General features: G+C 43.3%; 1 protein-coding gene across 4 annotated transcripts in view; it reads left to right on the plus strand.

Moving 5' to 3' along the window:
• The first annotated feature begins 235 nt into the window (after window positions 1-235).
• The window catches only part of P4HA1 (prolyl 4-hydroxylase subunit alpha 1), a 49574-nt gene continuing 27228 nt past the window's right edge, over window positions 236-22581 (plus strand). For 2 of the 4 annotated variants that reach the window (XM_087702669.1, XM_087702671.1), the window contains exons 1-8: window positions 236-380; window positions 2473-2569; window positions 3744-3895; window positions 8346-8483; window positions 13985-14227; window positions 15482-15690; window positions 18406-18582; window positions 21800-21870. In XM_087702669.1, coding sequence (XP_087558795.1) covers window positions 293-380; window positions 2473-2569; window positions 3744-3895; window positions 8346-8483; window positions 13985-14227; window positions 15482-15690; window positions 18406-18582; window positions 21800-21870 — 1175 coding nt within the window. In that variant the 5' untranslated portion in view covers window positions 236-292. The remainder of the gene's footprint in view (window positions 381-2472; window positions 2570-3743; window positions 3896-8345; window positions 8484-13984; window positions 14228-15481; window positions 15691-18405; window positions 18583-21799; window positions 21871-22581) is intronic. The other 2 variants (XM_087702670.1, XM_087702673.1) reach the window with 1 other exon arrangement.

Raw genomic sequence — 22581 nt, forward strand, 5'->3', positions numbered from 1 at the left:
AGATTTTCACACTCTTCTTTGAAGGAAAAAGATGCGTCTTATAGGTCGAAAAATACTTAACCTGTCCTAATCTTAAACATCAAAGTTTTATGAAAAGGGCCTTTATATTCTCTTCTTTCATTATTGAAGGAGGAAGTAGGAAGTCGTGCCAGGATAAATATTGGGATGTATGTAGTTTGCAGAATGAAAATCTACAGGGCAAATAGTTTGGATAATTGAGAAATGAACCTTTCTTCATAATTGTATTAAAATTATATTTGTAGGTGTGTGAAGGCAAATCAATAGTGAAACTATGGTGACCGCAAGGGAGTGGTATCTTCTGGTCCTTTGGCTTCTACTACCTTCTTCTCACGCTCATACAGATTTCTTCACTTCAATTGGTAAGTGATGTTTTTAAGCATTTCTAATTGATTAAGCAATGACAGCACCAAAAGTGTAGTAAATTAATTGCTTGGATTATTAGTTATCCATCTGCTGGAGGCTAGAACATGATCAGTCACAAAATTTAAGTGTTATATAAAAATACCAGCAAATAATAACATGCCATGGGTTTAAAGAGAAAGAGCCAAGGTGGCACAGTGGTTAAATGCAGCACTGCAGGCTACTGCTAGATCAGCAGTTCAGCGGTTCAAATCTCACCGGCTCAGGGTTGACTCAGCCTTCCATCCTTCCGAGGTGGGTAAAATGAGGACCCAGATTGTTGGGGGCAATATGCTGACTCTCTGTAAACCGTTTAGAGAGGGCTGAAAGCCCTATGAAGCGGTATATAAGTCTACTGCTATTGCTATTAAGCTCTCAAGAAGAAGTAAAAATATATTGGAAATACTATTACCAGTTTACATGAATTGTATTGGTTATATTTTAGTACCGTGTTACAGGGTCTTATTTTCTTTTGATCCCCGAAATAAGCACTTGGCCTTATTTTCAGGGAGCTCTTATTTTTGAGGTGAAGGAGGCGGTGAATGGGGTCACCTCATGGCTGCTTCTGTGTTGCAATATTTTGAGGGAGGGCTTATTTTAGTGCATGCGCTCAAAAGCCCGATCGGGTTTATTATCCGGGGAGGTCTTATTTTCGGGGAAACAGGGTACTGCTTCTTATTGGTAAAGGGAGAACTACCTAAGAATATCTGTTAAGAACTGTTGGTGAGATTTCTGAATTAGTTGAATATATGGTAGTGTTCTTGCAGTGTCCAGAAAAATGTCTGGGCATATAATCTGATTATTATAAATAAATGCAGGAAGCATTTGGTCTATAAGTACTTTTATTTCAACCCACGATCAGTAAATTACAAAAATAATCTTTATCTTTTTTTCTTCCTGTTTGTACATATCCTATTCTGCTTCATGGTATTTCTGGCATCCACTCTGCTTATGGGGGGGAAAAAAGAATATTATGTCAACATTTACTTTAGATATATTATTTACATTAGAACAATTGACGTGACTCTACTTTATCGCAGTTCAATAAATATACATGTCAGTTGCCTTGTCATTTAAACTTATAAAAACATTAAACGTAATCCATCTGTGTTCAATTTGGATAGCAAATGTTAAATTAGATACGTGGCTGGTGGCTTTATAGTATAGTATTTTGTGCTTTCTTGGTATACCTGCAGGCATTGCAGTCTTAATATCTAGACTTAACTTGAACGAGTACGAGGCTGCAAAGAGTAAAAAGTAAGGTTTTAGCCATCTGCTTCCCAATCTGTATGAAATTCTAAGTCATATTTTATTGACTTGACTATGAAATGACAATTTGAACTACAAAAAGCAAACAGAGAATAACAGCTGCAAAACTATGAGTAGAGGTTAATCTGCTATAAAACTGCCACTGAGAAACTTAGTTTGTGCATTCAAAATCTTGGACAGTAAACCGGGGTAATTTAATTTCAACAGAGCCGAGGTGGCGCAGTGGTTAAATGCAGCACTGCAGGCTACTTCAGCTGACTGCAGTTCTGCAGTTCGGCTGTTCAAATCTCACCGGCTCAGGGTTGACTCAGCCTTCCATCCTTCCGAGGTGGGTAAAATGAGGACCCGGATTGTTGTTGGGGGCAATATGCTGACTCTGTAAACCGTTTAGAGAGGGCTGAAAGCCCTATGAAGCGGTATATAAGTCTAACTGCTATTGCTAGCAGGTCAGTATGAAATTATTTTTGCTGTATTTGCCAGACATGAGTGGCAAAATAGATCACTGCCTTGCAGCTTGCATTTAGTTGTAATTTATTCTGGTAACAGTCTTCTTACTTAACAAAATGGGAAAGATTAATTTAATGCTTCCATTGCGACGATAAAAATGCTCATGATATTTCCCCCCACCCCCACCCCAGAAAATCTGCGAGAAAGTAACTGCACATTTACATATTTGGACTTGGCTCTTAAAACTGTTAAAAGTTTTGTAATGTTTGTTCTAAAGCTGTTAGAATTTCATCGCAATGTTCATGAACATACTGATTCTATTGATCTGTCTTTCAGGTCATATGACAGACTTGATTCATACAGAAAAGGACCTGGTGATATCACTGAAGGACTACATCAAGGCAGAAGAAAGCAAGTTGGAACAATTAAGGCAGTATGTAATTCTTTGAATGCTAATATTTAGCAGTGTTCTACCTAATGGTGATGAGTGGCGCGGTGGCCTAGAGGTGACGCTCTCGCCTCACAATCAGGAGGTTGTGAGTTCGATCCTCTGGGCGCACTGAGAGTTTATCTGCTGAATAAAACTCTGCATTGGCGACAGGAAGAACATCCGGCCATTAAAACACTCTGCTAGCTCCATTCAGTTGCCCAAACCCCACCCTGCAAGGGATTATGGGGTCGTTAAAAGACGATGGTTTAGCGGTGTTCTACCAGCCAAAATGAAAAAAAAAACCTGGTATGCTAATTAATTCATGGCTGTTTTGTGATTAAAAATAGGAAGAGGAAGCTGTATTCCATATGTTCGCTGCCTTAGTTATAGTTGTAGTTATAGCTTATTGGTCTTGTATGCCGCCCACTCCCGAAGGACTCCGGGCGGCTTACAATAAAAAGGGGAAGGGGATAAATAGACAAAACAACAACTTAAAATACACAACATTCATAGTTACCGTGGGGCTGAATACTTCAACAGCCTCCTGGCCTGCTGGAGCAGCCAGGACTTAGTGGCTTTGCAGAAGGCCGGGAGAGTAGTAAGGGTCCGGATCTCCAAGGGGAGCTCGTTCCAGAGGGCCGGAGCTGCAACAGAGAAGGCTCTCCCCCGGGGAGTCGCCAGCCGACATTGGCTGGCAGATGGAATCCGAAGAAGGCCTAGTCTGTGTGATCTGATCGGTCTTTGGGAGGTAATCGGCAGGAGGCGGTCTCTCAGGTACCCAGGTCCGATGCCATGTAGGGCTTTATAAGTAACAACTAGCACCTTGAAGCGAGCCCGGAGACTAATGGGTAGCCAGTGCAGCTCGCGGAGGATAGGTGTAACGTGGGTGTACCTGGGTGCACCCACAATCGCTCGCGCGGCTGCGTTCTGGACCAGCTGAAGTCTTCGAACACTCTTCAAGGGCAGCCCCATGTAGAGCGTGCTACAGTAATGAGTTCTTTGTGCACATTTTAAAGGTTGGATAATCGATACAGAGGAAAGAATATTAATTTTATTAAGAGCCAACTCAAAAATGTATGCCTCACGATTATGTCTGTGTCTTTGTGTGTAAGTGTTCATGTTATTCAGAGTGTTGGCTTAACAATCTTAACTAAAGCTTTTTATTTCCTGTGCTTAGGTGGGCTGAGAGGTTGGATAAGCTGACAGATACTGCGACCAAAGACCCGGAGGGATTTTTGGGACACCCAGTGAATGCGTTCAAGTTGATGAAACGACTGAACACTGAGTGGAATGAGCTTGAGAATTTGGTCTTGAAGGACATGTCTGCTGGTAGGGCTCTTGAAATCCTTCGAAGCAATTAATCATTAACTACACTGAGTAGCCAAGGAAGTCTGGATTTCAATTCATGCCTTAGGGGGAGGAATTCACTGGGAGAAGTCTCAAGTATGCTTAACTATAAAAACTAATTTGGCATTAGATCTTCCAATCTAAGCAGCGCAACTATTTCTTTATATGTTGCTTAAGTGCCAGGGTAATGGATACTTCTGACTGGAAGTGACTAGAGCAGTGTTTCTCAACCTTGGCAACTTGAAGATGTCCGGACTTCAACTCCCAGAATTCCCCAGCCAGCATATATTTGTTATATTTATGCTGATAAATAAATAAAGGGAGACTAGTATAGATCTATTTCAAGCTATTTAGCTCTCATCAGCTAGCCATACCCTTGCTGGGAATTGAACCTGTGCTCTATTGCCTCTTAGGCAGATGTGTTAACCATTGATATATTAAAAAAACCTTTCATAGAATACAGATAATTGAACAAACTTTGGTGCATTACATTCTTGATTAAATTATCTTATATATATATTAGATTTCTTTTACAACCCCCGGTATGCCCAAATATGGGAGGAAGGTCACACTTCCACTCTCTGTCCTTCGGCTCGTCACAAGAGACCATCCAGGCAGAAACCCAATATTTTTACTGTTGCCTTTTTGTTACATTTGTTTTTTATTTGTGCTGAAACTATATATATAGTCTACTGCTTCCATTCTCTGTCTATCGGCTCGTCACAAGAGACCATCCAGACAGAAACCCAATATTTTTACTGTTGCCTTTGTTACATTTGTGTTGTATTTGTGCCTTTATTTATTTATCAGCACAAATACAACACACACACACACACACACACACACAAAGTGGTGTTATTAGCCATCCAACCTCAAAAATACACTTTTCCCAAAAGGTTTCCACAATTTTGGCCACTACTGTATGTAAAGTACACACTGTATGTACTTCGTATATTTTCAGAAGTGACTTGTTTGAGCCAAATGTAGTTTCTGGGGCTCAAGCCATAGTTCTGAAGATTACATTTTTGGAAATACAAAAACTATCTTGGATTCATTGCTCCCTTTTGGGAAATACACGGGATATTCCAGTTTGCTTTGGAACCCATGTTTTGTATATACTTGATTATAGTTATATGTTTAGTAATCTAATGCTTTAGGCAAAGTCCCATAACTAAATAAATATTTAAATTTAAGGCAGCAAATGTAAACAACAATGTTATGAACAGCCCAAAGTATAGATAATAGCTTATATAATCTTGGGAGGTGGGGAACAGAATGGCTTTAGATTTGTTTAAAAGAACTCGTTCTAAATTCTTGTAAAAACCTCCCCTTCCCCAGGGAGGAAAAAGAACTCATAAAATTTTCTTTTCTTTTCCAAATGAAGGGAAATTGTGTTTCTTTATACGTATTTATTAAAGATAGAAGCCAGAAATTCCAGTGAAAGCAAAGGTGGCTCGTAAGGTTACATAAAATATACAAGGATATCTAAACCATACTGTTTTCTGAGAATCATGAAATAGTCTGTTCTTTTTTTTCCTGACTTGGGCTTCTAATTCTTCAAGAATTGCTTCCTAAAAACTGCGGAAACAGCCCCACAAGAGAATCACATTGATATGGTGGAGGGAAGCTTTTTTTTTTCTTTTTAGGAGCTTATGAAAGAGAGATTCAACCTCAAATTAAGCAGAAATTTCATATCCGTGAGAAGAATGAACAATTAATCAATGGAACGCCTTGCCTCCAATAGTTGATTTTATTTGATTGATTTTATTTTATTATATTTATATGCTGCCCTTTTCCCCCGAAGGGGACTCAGGGCAGCTCACAATTCAAATCAGGGAAGGGGGGTACAGACAGAAAATGAAAGACGAAACATAACAATACATAATTTAAAAACACACAACAGTCATACCATTCGAGACGGGGGCAACAGCTCTTTAGCCCCAGGCCTGTCGGAACAGCCAGGTTTTAAGGGCTGTGCGGAAGGCCTGGAGGGTGGTGAGGGTTCGAATCTCCACGGGGAGTTCCTTCCAGAGGGTCGGAGCAGCCACAGAGAAGGCTCTCCTCCGGGTAGTCACCAGTCGGCACTGGCCGGCGGATGGAATTCGGAGGAGGCCTAATCTGTGGGATCTAATCGGTCTAGTGGAGGTGATTGGCAGCAGGCGGTCTCTCAAGTACCCAGGTCCAATACCATGAAGGGCTTTAGTTGTGGGGGTTTCACCACTGGAGCTTTTCAAGAAAAGACTGGACAGCCATTGAGCAGTGATGGCTACCCTTTCTGTTGTTGCATGCTGAAAGAGTGCACAATAGCGTGAAGCGCATCTGCACGATTAATGCAATGTGTGTATGACCCCCATCTGTGCGCACATACCTATATGTGGCCCGCCCTCTGTGGGTGCGCATGTAACCCCACCCGTGAGCTCCCTGCCACCCCCGTGCATGCACCCTACCCATTTTTGCCTTCCAGGTTGGTGCAGGAGGCTTTGGGTCTGTAAGGCTGCCTGCGCCAAGCTGGAAGCCAAAACACGCCTTGTGGGGGGGCCCGTGTGCACCCGCTTGCACCCTGTTTTGTGCCTTGAAGGCCTCCTGCACCAACCTAGAAGCCAAAACAGGGCATGAGGGTGCTGCGCGACGCCCCAAAATGCAATGCGAACACCCCCACACACACATGCCGAGGTGGTGCAATGGTTAGGGTGCAGTACTGAAGGCCACTACAGCTGACTGTTATCTGCAGTTCAGCGGTTCTAATCTCACCGGCTCAAGGTTAACTCAGCCTTCCATCCTTCCGAGGTGGGTGAAATGAGGACCCAGACTGTGGGGGCGATATGCTGACTCTGTAAACCGCTTAGAGAGGGCTGAAAGCCCTATGAAGCGGTATATAAGTCTAACTGCTATTGCTATTGCTATTGCTACATGCACCCTGACCCTCCCTCTGCATAGGCAGCAGAGACCCAAAGACCAGCTGACCAGTGGGAGGCATGTACGCATGCATGGTGGAGCTGGGCTGGGGCGATGGCTAGCGTGCCCGGAGAGGGCTCTGCATGCCACCTGTGACATGCGTGCCATAGATTCTCCATCATGGCTACAGGGGTTAGACTAGAAGATCTCCAATGTCCCTTCCAACTCTGTCATTCTGTTCTGTCGTTGAAACGATCAATTTTACACATCCATATAAATTTATAATACTCTTGTGTATTCCAGCAATAGTCAAAGAAATGGTTACCGAACCGTAACAATACTTTTAAGCCTTATCGCAGTTACGTAAAGTACGCATTTCGCCCGTAACCTATTTTGCTTACAAACTGAATATCATTTCCATTATCAAAAAGAAGGCGATGTGTAACAAGAAGGCTGCAGACGTTCACATTATCCCCCCACCCCTTTCAAAAAAAATCTGGGACTGGATCCAGGTTTAGTCATCCCTAAAGCATCCGTGAGCCAGTCATCAGTCTGGAAGCAGCTGAGAGGAGGAAGAGGAGGATAAATTATGAGCAAAGATGGGGAGACAAAGGCAGGCGGGTGAGAGATCGGTTTGGAATTGTGATCCGTGCATAGGAGCTGAGAGTATTATAATGCAATTCTTGCGGCAGTTTTGAAGGGCTGATAGGAAAAAAAATGCCACGTGATCTGATGTTGTGCCCCTGTAGAGAAGGGGCTATCGAAACTACAGCTCAAGTCCTACTATACTCTATCTTCTATAAGGATTCACACACCCACTTTGTAACATCTCACCTGATAAAATACCCCGGAAAAAAATGGATCTCTTCTATTTATAATATTGTGGTCAGGTGAGTTTGATGTAGTTTTTTTAGATTAGATTAATAGAGTTGGAAGGGACCTTGTAGGTCATCTAGTCCAACCCCCCATCCAAGCAGGAGATCCTACACCATTTCTGATGAATGGCAGTTCAATCTCTTCTTGAAGAATCCTACGGGATTGGGCGGCATATAAATTTATTAAATTGCCAATTGCCAATTGAAAGCCTCCAGTGATGAAGCTCCCACAACTTTTTAAGGCAAGCTGTTCCATTGGTTGATTGTTCTCGCTGTCAGAAAATTTGTCCTTATTTTTAGGTTGAATCTCTCCTTGGTCAGTTTCCATCCATTATTCCTTGTCTGGCCTTCAGGTGCTTTGAAAAATAGCTTGACCCCCCTCCTCTCTGTGGCAGCTCCTCACATATTAGAAGACTGCTATCATGTCTCCCCTGGGTCTTCTCTTCACTAGATTAGCCATGCAACAGTTTCTGCAACCGTTCTTCGTATGCTTTAGCCTCCACTCCCCTAATCATCACTGTTATACTGTATGCAAGATTAGGCCGACTCTTAACTGCCCATTGATAATCCACCACTAATCATATAATTTGTCTGGTTTGTTTTATCGTTATTTTAAATGCTTTTATTTAATGCTTTTTAAACCCTTTAAAAATTATTTTTAGGGTTTATATCCAACATGACAGTTCAACGGCTGGTTTTCCCCGATGATGAAGATCAGACTGGGGCTGGCAAAGCTCTCTTGCGACTGCAGGATACATATAAGTTGGATACTGACACGATCTCAAGGGGAAATCTTCCAGGTATGTAAGATACCAGCATGCTAAAGAAGCAAAATGCTTCCCTAATGTTTTCTTTCAGAGGGACACAGCACATTTATATGTGACTGGCTGGATACCCGTGCTTGGCAACAAAATTGAATTGAATTTTATTATTTATATGCCGCCCTTCTCCGGGAGGACTCAGGGCGGCGAACAATTCAAAAGGGGAAAAAGGGGAACATAAAAACGAAATACAAATAGTAAAAATAAGCAACAGTCGCACAACCATACATGTCGAGAGGAGAGGGAACTCATCACCCCCAGGCCTGCCGGCAAAGCCAGGTTTTGACGGCTTTTCGGAAGGCCTGGAGAGAGGTGAGGGTCCGAATCCCTGCGGGGAGTTCATTCCAGAGGGCTAGAAACTATGTGATCAGGCAATGCAGGAGAAATTTGGTTCACAATTTGTTGACTCAGTGGTGGTCGATGATTAAAACACATAAGGGAATAACTCTCCCGCTGCCTTGAGTCCGGAAGCAGTTCCATAGGTGAAAGGCATAGACATTTTGGTGAGGTACTGACATTTAGTACTGTAAGGAGACCCAGACCCAGAGGTGGGTTCCTACCAGTTTGCACCTATTCGGTAGAACCGGTTCGTCAAATCTAGCGAACCAGTTAGAAGAGGTTCCACCAGTGGACCCCGGAAAGCAGGCCACACCTACAGAAGAGGTTCCAAAATTTTTTGAAACTCCCCACTGGTCCTTGGATATGATTATTCTACACTATCATGCTCCTATTTATAAAACTCAGTGCCTCTGTGAAAGGTAAGGATGACTACTGCGTTTGTGGTGCAATCAGAACATTGCGTGTGTTGAAGTTGTTTTAACGCAAACCAAAGATGCCTTTTAAAAAAGAAGTTGACATCATATTCTTATGCATGCCAGTGCTGTGTGTGAGGTAATTTAAGGTGGTTCTGACAAAGTGTTGTCGGCATCTTCATATCCGGTCACATGGGCGGCAAGCCACACCCATCCGGTCACATGGGTGACAAGCCACTCCCACAAAGGAGGCCACACCCACAGAGTAGGTTCGAACAATTTTTGAAACCCACCACTGCCCAGAACGCTCCTGAGTGAAGGAGTGGAACGTCTGCCAGTTTGAACTGAAACATATAAATGCCAAGTACCACTCACTGGTCACGAAATCTCCAGAACTGTAAATCCTATAAACTTGAAATGTGGCATGTATGTTCCTCTTGGCTTCTAGGTGATGGAATGAGAAACAACTGGCAGTTGGAACAGAGTTCTTTTCAGGTGGGAAGGGGGAAGAGTACTCCTTAGCATCAGAGGGTGTTAATATAAGGCAACTGGCAGTTGGAACAGAGTTCTTTTCAGGTGGGGAGGGGGAGTAGAACTCCTTAGCATCAGAGTGTGTTAATTACTGTATAAGAAATACTAATGATCTGATGGTCATTTTGAAAAATTCTTTTTTAGCATGCACCTAGAAGCCAAGAGGAACATACATATGCTAAATTTCAAGTTTATAGGATTTACATTTCTGGAGATTTCGTGATAAGTGAGTGGTACTTGGCTTTTATATGTACGTATAGATTAAAAGCTATAGGGAAGATCAAAACAAGTCTCATAGCTTATTCTCCTTTTCTTCTAAGATGTTCTGATTTTAAATACACTTTTCTCTCTTTGTGTGTTTTGCAAACTGATCACTGCAGTAAAAGTAGAAAGAAGAAGAGAAGAAAGGAATAATAATAATAATAAAAAAGAAAATATACAATTATGCCTTCTCCATTTAAAAAAAAAAACAGTTTTACTTAGAAACAATAATGACAGGTACCCTACAGGCAGTTTTCATGTGTGGGACCAAAGGATCTCCCGTGTGAACTTATTCTATAACTAAGAAAAACTCTGGGCATCAAAATGTATAAAAACTAAAATACATTTGGGTTAATGTCATAGCTATCATTGATTATTATTTTTTAGTATTAGTTATTTCTGGTTAGTCTCTTGTGATACAGAAGTTTTGTTCTGTGCATCTTTGGTTCTTTTTTTAACTTTAGTCTTGCTGCTGTCAATAACTAAAGCTGAGATGGGAATTCCATTGTATATTACTCTCTTTTTCAGAGCAGTGTATAGTGTAAATACATCTCTGTGTATTTGTCATTTTAAAAGATTGAATCTCTTAAAGGTTTTTATTTCAAGATTTCTTATTTCTTGGCATACTTTTTGCTTTAAAAAAAATATCATTTTTGAAAAAAGGCTTAGGACAGTGATGGCTAACCTCTTCGGTACTGAGTTCCAAAACGTGTACACGCTGGAGCACCAGAACCCGGAAGAGAGTAGCTGGACAGTGGCCAGCTGCTCTTCCGGTTTCCGTCGTGCACATTCACGATGGACAGTACGTCCGATGTGCATGTGCACTGGCCAGCTGTTCTCTTCTGGGTTCAGCAGGCTCACGTGAAGACCATCTGGAAGAGCAGCTGACAATAGCGTGCATTAGTTTAGTTTAGTTTAGTTTTGGTTTGGTTTATTTGTATGCCGCCCTTCTCTAGGAGGGACTCAGGGTGGCAAACAACTCAAAGGGGAAAGGGAACATAAACAATAGTACACATAATTAAAATACACAAAAATCACACAGCCATACCAGTCGAGAGGGGAGGGGAACTCATCAACCCCAGGCCTGCCGGCACAGCCAGGTTTTGACGGCTTTCCGGAAGGCCTGGAGAGTGATGAGGGTCCGGATCTCCGCGAGGAGTTCATTCCAAAGGGCCGGAGCTGCTACAGAGAAGGCCCTCCCCGGGTAGTAGCCAGATGGCATTGGCTGGTGGACGGAACCCGGAGGAGGCCGACCCTCTGAGATCTGACGGGTCTTTGGGAGGTAATTGGCAGCAGGCGGTCTCTCAAGTACCCAGGTCCAATACCATGAAGGTCTTTATATGTTACGACTAGCACTTTGAAGCATATCCGGAGACCGATCGGTAGCCAGTGCAGCTCGCGGAGGATAGGTGTAACGTGGGTGTACCGAGGTGCACCCACAGTCGCTCGTGCGGCTGCATTCTGGACGAGTTGAAGTCTCCGAATACTCTTCAAAGGCTGCCCCATGTAGAGCGCATTGCAGTAGTCCAGTCTTGAGGTCACGAAGGCGTGAGTGACGGTTGCGAGTGCCTCCCAGTTCAGGTAGGGGCGCAACTGGTGCACCAGGCGAACCTGGGCAAATGTCCCCCTGGTCACAGCCGACAGGTGATGTTCTAAAGTCAGCTGTGGATCCAGGAGCATCCCACAGAGAAGGCGCTGCATAACACAGGTTGGCCATCACGGGCTTAGGATCATTATATTGGGAGCGGGGAAGGTGATTGAAACTAACAGAGGGTTACCATATGTGGCGGACGTGAACAGTTGCGAAAAAGTATTGGGAAAAAATAAAAGATTGGCTAGAGGAGATTACTACACATCAAACTGCATTAAAACCCGAATTATTTTTGTTAGGGATTATAAAAGGAAATTATGAAAAAAAAATACTAGATACTTAATTTTACACATCGTTACGGCAGCGAGAATTACATTTGCACAAAACTGGAAAAATAATTATGTACCAGCAGAAGAAAATGTAATTAAAAAATTATTGGAATGTGCAGAGATGGATAAGCTCACGAAAGAATTAAAAGAGAAAGAGGAATCTGAATACTACTCCGTATGGGATTTATTGTACAATTGGCTAGAGGAAAGGAGGGGGAAAGCAGGAAAGGCAAAAAAGAAAGGAAGAAAGATCAACAAAACAATAGACAACTACAAAACCGGAAAAGGATTAAAAGATTGAAATATGAGATAGATTATAGCAAATAAATATTACACAAAATGACGTAAATTTAGTAAAATCTGTTACACATAGAATATATAAAATATTACATATAGAATGAAAAAAAAGTATGAAATCATGTAAATGCACAAATATATCAAGTCATAGTTATAAAAGATTTACTATATTATATATTATACAAAATGACATAAATGTAGTAAAAACTGCTATAGATAGAACATACAGAATATTATATATAGAATGAAAAAAGTGTATGAAATAATGTAAACGCACAAATATATGAAGTCATAGTTATAAAAGATTTATTGGTATAGATAAAACAGACACAACAGATAGGTAAAAAATGTACTGTGTTGCAAAGATATGAAGTTTGTACAAACAAAATAACATTTATTTAAAAAGAAACTAACAGAGGAAAACACACACATTGAGTTGTGTTGGTCAGGATTATTCTCCCACCAAATCTATGACATTTAGGATCAAGTGCACTAACAATCGTGTTACTAACATAACAACTGCAGTGATTCACTTAACAGCTGTGGCACAAAAGCTCATAAAATGGGGCAAAATTCACTTAACAAATGTTTCACTTCCCAACAAATACTTTGGGCTCAATTGTGGTTGTAAGTCGAGAACTACCTATACTATAGGATATCCAGCTTAGTGCAATCTTTTCAAAATGAAAAAAATTTCAATAGAGAAATTGTGTCAATTTTTTTGACTTTCAATTTCCAAACATGTTGATTTTTTGATTTTTTTTTAAAATTTTATTTATATGCCGCCCTTTCCCCCCGAAGGGGACTCAGGGCGGCTCACAACTCAAACCAGGGAAAGGGGGATATAGACAAAATTTAAAAAATGACACAAAACAATGCATGGTTTAAAACACACAACAGTCATACCATTCGAGACAGGGGCAACGGTTCTTTAGCCCCAGGCCTGTCGGAACAGCCAGGTTTTAAGGGCTTTGTGGAAGGCCTGGAGGGTGGTGAGGGTTCGAATCTCCACGGGGAGTTCGTTCCAGAGGGTCGGAGCAGCCACAGAGAAGGCTCTCCTCCGGGTAGTCGCCAGTCGACACTGGCCGGCGGATGGAATTCGGAGGAGGCCTAATCTGTGGGATCTAATCGGTCTAGTGGAGGTAATTGGCAAACGTAAAGGCTTCCCTTGCACATATGTGCTAGTGGTTCCTGACTCCAGGGAGCAGTGCTCATCTCCGTTTCAAAGCCGAGGAGCTAGCGCTGTCCAGAGACATCTCCGTGGTCATGTTGCCAGTTGTTACAGATAACACTGTTCCCTTCCCACCAAAGGTGGTCCCTATTTTTCTACTTGCACTTTTACATGCTTTTGAACTGCTAGGTTGGCAGAAGCTGGGACAAATAATGGGAGCTCACTGGGGATTCGAACCGCCAAACTGCCGACCTTTCTGATTGAGAAGCTCCGCCTTTTAGCCACTGAACCACCTTAACCCACAAATATTTTGGTTACTTTAATATAATTTAGATGTGCTTCGTAAGTAACCACATAAATGTCATACTTTTTGACATTTTGTTTCTTTCATTTGAGAATACACTTAAATAACTCTAGTAGTCCATCTAGTTTTATCAGCAAGGATGTAAGAATTAAACAATGCGCTGCGGGGGGGGGAACTGTAAATACAAACCCCCCACAATTTCAAGGGGTTTTTAACAGCTGTTGCTGGTTCTTTTCCCCACTAGGAGTGAAACATAAGGTATTTCTAACTGCCGAAGATTGCTTTGAGTTGGGAAAAATTGCCTATACTGAAGCCGACTACTATCACACTGAATTGTGGATGGAGCAAGCTCTGAAACAGTTGGATGAGGGAGAAGTTTCTTCTGTGATCAGCAAAGTCTCTGTTCTAGATTATTTGAGTTATGCTATATACCAGCAGGGCGACTTGGACCAAGCAATGATGCTCACCAAACGGTTACTTGAATTGGGTAGGTTAATCTTGCTTCTATTCGGCATGTTTGCACTGCTTTAGCTATTTTTCCTCCCTCGGACATTTTCCACTTGGATGTACAGGCTTTTCAAACTAATTAATGCAGTGGAGTGAAAGACAGAATACTGCTGGGAATCCCAGTAACTACAAATGTGTTTAGGAAGCATTAACCCCCTGCCCCTCCGCCCCCAATCACTTTACATGCCATTTGCGTCTGTGATTTGGATATTTATATATGAAGATAGAGATACATTCCAGCTGACACAAGTGGATTAGATGCTGACGTATACAGATTTCATCGGATCTTAACGTCAACTGAACTCAAACCAAAGGACAACATCTCTTAAAAATAGCAATAGCAATAGCAGTTAGCAATAGCAGTTAGACTTATATGAATTTTATTATTTATATGCCGCCCTTCTCCGGGAGGACTCAGAGCGGCGAACAATTCAAAAAGGGGGGGGAAAAGGGGAACATAAAACGAATACAAATAATTAAAATACGCAAGGGTCACACAATCATACAAGTCGAGAGGGGAGGGAACTCATCACCCCCAGGCCTGCCGGCACAGCCAGGTTTTGACAGCTTTCCGGAAGGCCTGGAGAGAGGTGAGGGTCCGAATCTCCGCGTGGAGTTCATTCCAAAGGGCCAGAGCTGCTACAGAGAAGGCCCTCCCCCGGGTGGTAGCCAGATGACATTGGCTGGTAGATGGAACCTGGATGAGGCCGACCCTGTACGATCTAACGGGTCTATGGGAGGTAATTGGCAGCAGGCGGTCTCTCAAGTACCCAGGTCCAATACCATGAAGGGCTTTATAAGTTACGACTAGCACTTTGAAGCGTATCCGGAGACCGATCGGTAGCCAGTGCAGCTCGCGGAGGATAGGTGTAACGTGGGTGTGCCGAGGTGCACCCACAATCGCTCGCGCGGCTGCATTCTGGACGAGTTGTAGTCTCCGAATACTCTTCAAAGGCTGCCCCATGTAGAGCGCTTCATAGGGCTTTCAGCCCTCTCTAAGCGGTTTACAGAGTCAGCATATCGCCCCCACAGTCTGGGTCCTCATTTCACCCACCTCGGAAGGATGGAAGGCTGAGTCAACCTTGAGCCGGTGAGATTAGAACCGCTGAACTGCAGATAACAGTTCAGCTGAAGTGGCCTGCAGTACTGCACCCTAACCACTGCGCCACCTCGGCTCTTAGCTTCCCCCCCCCTCCCATGGAGTTAACCAGTCCTCTACCTGCTTTTCCAACAGATCCCGAGCATCAGAGAGCAAATGGAAATTTGAAATACTTTGAATACATCATGATTAAAGAAAAAGAAAAAGAAGCCAATGGATCTTTGGCCAACACAGACGGGCAGGCTGGGAAAAAAGTGAAGACTCAAAAAAGAGGGCCCCTCAAAGATTATCTGCCCGAGAGGCAGAAATACGAACAATTATGCCGTGGTGAAGGTCTGAAAATGGTACGTTCTCCCTTTTCCCGTGTTTCCCTGAAAATAAGGTAAAAGTTCCCCTTGCACATATTCTGAAGAATAAACAGCTGACAAATACAGGAGCTTTCATATTCCTTCACTCAATTTTCCAGCAGTGGGGTTACCATTCAGTCCCATTCATTTTAGCATGACTGATGGAAGAGGTTCTCTGGGCAATAACATTGACTTAAGGTAAAGGTTCACACATATGTGCTAGTCGTTCCTGACTCTAGGGCAGTGTTTCTCAACCTTGGCAACTTGAAGATGTCCGGACTTCAACTCCCAGAATTCCCCAGCATTTGCTGGCTGGGGAATTCTGGGAGCTGAAGTCCGACATCTTCAAGTTGCCAAGGTTGAGAAACACTGCTCTAGCGGGAAGTGCTCATCTCCGTTTCAAAGCCGAAGAGCCAGCGCTGTCCGAAGACGTCTCAGTGGTCATGTGGCCAGCATGACTAAATGCCAAAGGCGCACAGAATGGTGTTACCTTCCCACCAAAGGGGGTCCCTATTTTTCTACTTGCATTTTTACATGCTTCCGAACTGCTAGGTTGGCAGAAGCTGGGACAAGTAATGGGAGCTCACCCCCCCATGTGGAGCTAGGGATTTGAACCCAAACTGCCAACCTTTTTGATCGACAAGCTTAGCGTCTTAACCACTGAGCCACCACATCCCTTAAAATGAAAATAAGACCTACCCAAAAAATAAACCCTAGCCTGTTTTTTTTTTTTTAGCATGCTCCTAATATAACGGGTATCAAACTGGCGGGTTGGATGCATCATGCGCAGGCCATGCCCACCCCAAGTCCACAAAGGGAAAAAAAAATCGTGATACGTCACGTGATGGCAACGTGACGCCGTAAGTTTGACACCCGTAAGCCTATTTCAAAAATAAGGTCTAGTTACGGTTGTCATCAGTGGGATGTGGCCAGCACTGGAGGCGGCGAGGGCATGAGAGCAGATGGTGTTCAGCCACATCCTGTGCAGCACAGGTGAGTTGATTACCTGTCCAAGCAGCAGGCAGAGGCAGGGGGTGGAATGTGATCTAGACGGTTCCACCACAAAACCGCGAAGCCCTTATCCGCGCCGACATAAGTGCGGAGGGCAAATCCGCGCCGTCCGAAGCACTAAGGAAAAATGCGACCCTACCGCGATGACATAACCGCGGAGGGCAAATCCGTGCCATCCAAAGCACTCAGCACCCTAAACCTAACCCTAAACCTAACCCTAATGTAACCCTAAACCTAAACCTAACCCTAAAGCAAACCCCTAAACCTAATCCTAACCCTTACCTTAATTTAAATCGGCTTTCTGCCGCCACGCTGTTTTAAAGCGCCCTTCTGTCGCCGTGCTGTTGTCGCGGCGGTGATGACGCGTGGTGATGACGTCGCGGCTTTAGCTACGCGGTTTTATCACCGCTATTTTGACGAGCGCGGTTTTGTCGTGCCATGGATCTAGACATGCGCTGCGCGGGCCACAGATAAGCTGAGAGATGTGAAGATGATCTTCCCGCAGCTGCCCACCCACCCTATCCCACCGTCTCCAGGGACAATCACTCTGATATTGTATTTCCTCCAAAATAAGCCCTAATGCTTATTTTGGAAATCCTCCCCCCAAAAGACCAGGTCTTATTTTTGGGGAAAGGTGGGTATGTCTATTGAGATTCTCAATCATGCAGGTGATAGTTGTCCTAAAGGTGCCTTTTTAAAAGGATCTGTCAGCACTTCCAAGAAAGTTCCATACCCTTTTGCACTATTCAGGTGACCCTGTGTGCACAGATAAGCCTCCAAGTCGCCTCAACGACACTCGGATAATGACCAGATGTCTGCAGTGACAATAAATCCTTCTATTCCCCACCATTCGATCAGAACTGAAGAAGCTTCTGGGATGAGAAGCAAAACATCTTGAAGGAGAAAACAAAGAAAGTCCGTCCAGTTGCCTTTAAAAAAATGCACTTTTGGCTTCTCCCTTGTATGGATTTGGATTTGGATTTTATTACATTTATATGCCGCCCTTTTCCCCGAAGGGGACTCAGGGCGGCTCACAATTCAAATCAGGGAAGGGGGGTACAAACAGGAAATAAAAAAGACGAAACATAACAATACATAATTTAAAAACACACAACAGTCATACCATTCGAGGCGGGGGGCAACAGCTCTTTAGCCCCAGGCCTGTCGGAACAGCCAGGTTTTAAGGGCTTTGCGGAAGGCCTGGAGGGTGGTGAGGGTTCGAATCTCCACAGGGAGCTCGTTCCAGAGGGTCGGAGCAGCCACAGAGAAGGCTCTCCTCCGGGTAGTCGCCAGTCGGCATTGGCCGGCGGATGGAATTCGGAGGAGGCCTAGTCTGTGGGATCTGATCGGTCTATTGGAGGTAATTGGCAGCAGGCGGTCTCTCAAGTACCCAGGTCCAATACCATGAAGGGCTTTATAAGTGACGACTAGCGCCTTGAAGCGTATCCGAAGACCAATAGGCAGCCAGTGCAGCTCGCGGAGGATAGGTGTTACATGGGTGAACCGAGGTGCACCCACGACCGCTCGCGCGGCTGCATTCTGGACAAGCTGAAGTCTCCGAATGCTCTTCAAGGGCTGCCCCATGTAGAGCACGTTGCAGTAGTCCAGTCTAGAGGTCACAATACCAACATTACAGAATATTTGTGGATGTCAAATAATGCATTGAGGTACTAATGCTTGCCCTTCATTTCAACCATTTAGACTCCAAGGAAAGAAAAGAAGCTGTTTTGCCGTTATTCCGATGGGCACAGAAACCCGTATTACATCCTGGGACCTGTCAAACAAGAAGATGAGTGGGATCGCCCTCGGATTGTCCGCTTTCTTGACATTATCTCTGACGAAGAAATAGTAAAAGTCAAAGAGCTTTCAAAACCAAGGGTAAAGAATCTTAAATTGTCCACAATCTTTTGAACAAGGCCACCAATGATTCTCACCCTGATACTTGCTTCCTGATTGCAGCTTTCTTGGGGCCTTGCTAAATAGCCTCTTGCAGTCTTAATGGCATCTGCATTTTATTTCTGAAGTAGCAAAGGAGCGGAACAGATTGACAAATAGTTCTGATCCTTGAAACCATTGTTGCTTATCCAACGATTATGTCGAATAAAATGTAGGCATGCCCTGTTTTGGGAGCTTGTTTTAAAAATAGTAATGAAAAGCTTAAGAATTCTTTTAAGGCAGGCGAACTGACAAATAGTACCATTTGTACTATTTTTTAATAGTACGAATGGTACTTTATTTTTTTTTAACACTTTGTCTTTGTCAAGACAAATTCTAATAGTAGATTCAGCTATAATTCTAATGACAGATAATTACCGTGTTTTTCAGATTATAAGACACACCTGACTTATAAGGCGAAACTAAATTTAGAAGAGGAAAACCATTTTTAAAAGGGTTTTGCCCTTTGCGCGCCTCATTTTTGGCCCCCTTTTTCAGCCCTTTTCCAGCCTTTTTTCTACCCATTTTTGAAACATCTTTGACCCGTTTAGGGGCTTTTTGGTCCGTTTTGGGGGCTTTTTTCGTATGTTTTGAGGCTTTTTTGTCCCATCTTTGAAGCTTTTGTTGGCCCATTTTTGAGGCTTTTTGAGGCCCGTTTTTTCAGTCCATTTCTTTTGGAAAAACAGGCCCCCAAAAAGCCTCAAAAATGGGCCAAGAATACCCGAAAAAACAGGGCGAAAAAGCCTCAAAAACAGGCCAATCCCCCCCCCCAAAAACGAGCCAAGAAAAGCCTCAAAAAAAGCTTCAGAAATGGGCATAAAAGCCTCCAGAACAGGCCAAAAAAAGACCTGAGAAAGGGTCATGCGGAGGCCCAAAAATGGCCAGCAGATGTGCGGGCCTTTGGCAATATTTGGTCTATAAGACACACAGCCATTTTCACCCCCTTTTGGGAGACAAAAAACTGTCTCTTATAGTCCAAAAAATATGGTATCTACTTGATTCTTTCTGTATAGTAGTGTATAGTCTTATTTCTGTAGGATTAAATCATGCAGCAAGTTACTAGAACAGTGTTTCTCAACCTTGGCGACTTTAAGTCCCGTGGACTTCAACTCCCAGAATCCCCCCAGCCAGCAGAGCTGGCTGGGGGAATTCTGGGAGTTCAAGTCCACAGGACTTAAAGTCGCCAAGGTTGAGAAACGCTGTACTAGAATGTTATGTCCAATTGGTCCATTCTGTATCAAGGCATTTTTTTTTTTTAAAAAAGAGAGAGATTCTGGTTTAGTAAAAGTTTAAGGAAGCTTGGATTTATAGTTCTTAATTGAAAAGTTGAGATTAAAGTTTTTCTGCTTTTATCAAATAGGAATTCTTTTATAACTAAATCCCAAAATTGTCTTTCTTCAGCAATCATCTTCTGGTGTTTCTCTTTCTTTGTTCAGGCCGCTACATGTAGTCCTCAACTTACAACCATTTGTTTGGTGACGGTTCAAAGTTACAATGGTACCGATAAAATGACTTAGGACTGTTTTTCACACTTAAGACGCCGTTGTGGCGTCCCTATAGTTGCACGATCAAAATTTGGACACTTGGCAATTCACTCATATTTATGACAATTGCAGTGTCCTGAGGTGATATGAACCTTCTAACAAGCAAAGTCGAATGGGGAAATCAGATTCACTTAACAACCGTATTAGGTAACAACAGTGGCAGGAAAGGTTGTAAAATGGGACAAAATTCACTTAAGAAATATCTTGCTTGGCAACAGAAATTTTTGGCTCAATTGTGGTTGTAAGTCAAGGACTACCAGTTTTGTGTCTGTGCTGGCTTGGGCAATGCCACTCTGAGGATTCAAAGTGCTTTTAATCTGTGCTGACCAAGGCTTCCCCCAAAAGCACAAAGCAGACTTCTGGTCCCAAAAAAACTCTTTTTTATTAAATGAATGTGAATTCCACCCATTCACATTCAGTAAACAGTCTTTCGATGGTGAATTTATCACCACAGACCTTATCTAGCTTGGAAAGCTGCCATGTCAATATTTTCCAGACGCAGTGTTGTGCAAGGAAAGACTTGGCACAGAGTCTCTGAGTTACACGGACAGATCTTCACACCTGAAACCATCCTCCTGTGGCTTTACTCCCAAGTCAACCCCGATTTCTGAGCTGTTCTTTTATTCTGGCAGCTCTGTGCGTGCGCACACTGGGAACAGGCGCCAACTGTTCTTCTGCCTCACTGCTGTTTAGCTCCGAAGGCAGCTGAGAACTGCCAAACGGCCTTGGCCCCATCTCTGCCCCCGACGCAGAGCCCTCCTCTGAGTTTGCCCCAGCCTCCAGGACTGGCCTATGTTCCTCCCCAACCTCCTCGCTGTCCCAATCTGCTGCCAGCTCTGCTGGCCGCTGGCGGGCCACTTTTCCCAATAATCCCTAATTTTTATTTTTTGGGTCATCAGGAAGGTAAGTAATGTGTAGGGTGCTTACATGCACTCTTAACACTTTCCCAGTTCAGAATGATAGTATAATGCTTGCAGCTTGCAAAGATTTCATTTCATTTTCATTTTAATTTATTTGTATGCCGCCCTTTTCCCTAAAGGGACTCAGGGCGGCTCACAACTCAAAGGGAGGGAGAAACAAACAAAGTTACAAACAACATAAAACCATACATAGTTAAAAGCACAACAATCATACCATTCGAAGTGGGGCAGCGAGTCTTTAGCCCCAGGCCTGTCGGAACAGCCAAGTTTTAAGGGCTGTGCGGAAGGCCTGGAGGGTGGTGAGGGTACGAATCTCCACGGGGAGTTCGTTCCAGAGGGTTGGAGCAGCCACAGAGAAGGCTCTCCTCCGGGTAGTCGCCAGTCGACACTGGCCGGCTGATGGAATTCGGAGGAGGCCTAGTAAGAAGCCTAGATTGATTTCTAACCCTATATTCAAAAATATAGCATTGGTTTGGCAAAAAAATACATTCAGTATTATGCTTAAATATTATTATTTTTGACATTCTTAAATTGTTTCGTGTTCCACGTTTCTTGTACGGTGGTGGCGGTGTTTGTTCCTTAATGGAAAAGAACCCTACGGAAATTGGGGTTCCTCCCCCGGATTCTGAATGGTCAGATAAATGTGATGCAATGTGTACGTTGTAATGCGACTGTTCTGATTGGTTCGCTTCACAGCTGAGGCGAGCCACCATTTCAAACCCCGTAACGGGAGTCTTGGAGACTGCACATTACAGAATTAGCAAAAGGTAAGAGTTTACTTGCCATACCTTCCGTCTTTGTGACGAGAACTTTTGTGTAGAAGAGTGACCAGGAAAAAAAACAAAACCTTGGTTTAAAACTTTTCTGGACATTTGTGCTATTCACAGAGATTTGAACACTTTGTTACTGCTGAGTTTCTCAGATGCTTCTTGTAACCAGAAGTTTTGTCCCACTTTGCTTATTTAAAGTATGTTTTGATATTGGATCCTTAGTGTAAATTGACAAAGAGATTTTCATGTTGCTTTCTGCCTTGTGGTTTGAAAGTTTCCCCCTCAAAATCCCGTGACCCGTCAAAACCGCGGTCCACAAAAGCGTGCTCGACGAAAGCGCGCATTTGACGTCATCACAGCGCGACGAAAAAAATTAAAAATTGAAATAAAAATAAAATTAAAGCAAGCCGATTCACATAAAGGTAAGGGTTAGGGTTAGGGTTAGGGTTAGGTTAAGGGTTAGGGTTAGGTTTAGAGCATTAGGGTTACGTTTAGCGTTAGGTTAAGGGTTAGCGTTAGGTTTAGCGTTAGGTTAAGGGTTAGGTTTAGGGTTAGATTTAGGGTTAGGTTAAGGGTTAGGTTTAGGGTTAGGTTTAGGGTTAGGTTTGGGGGGGTTAGGGTAAGGTTTTTGCTTTATTTTTACATTTATCGATCACAGCGCGATGTTTTCGTCGCGCTGTGATGACGTCACGTACGTGCTTTCGTCGA

Source organism: Thamnophis sirtalis, unplaced genomic scaffold, assembly GCF_051295495.1.
Source record: "Thamnophis sirtalis isolate CommonGarterSnake01/CBP01778 unplaced genomic scaffold, rThaSir2_p1.2 scaffold_15, whole genome shotgun sequence".
Taxonomy (NCBI): Eukaryota; Metazoa; Chordata; class Lepidosauria; order Squamata; family Natricidae; genus Thamnophis; species Thamnophis sirtalis.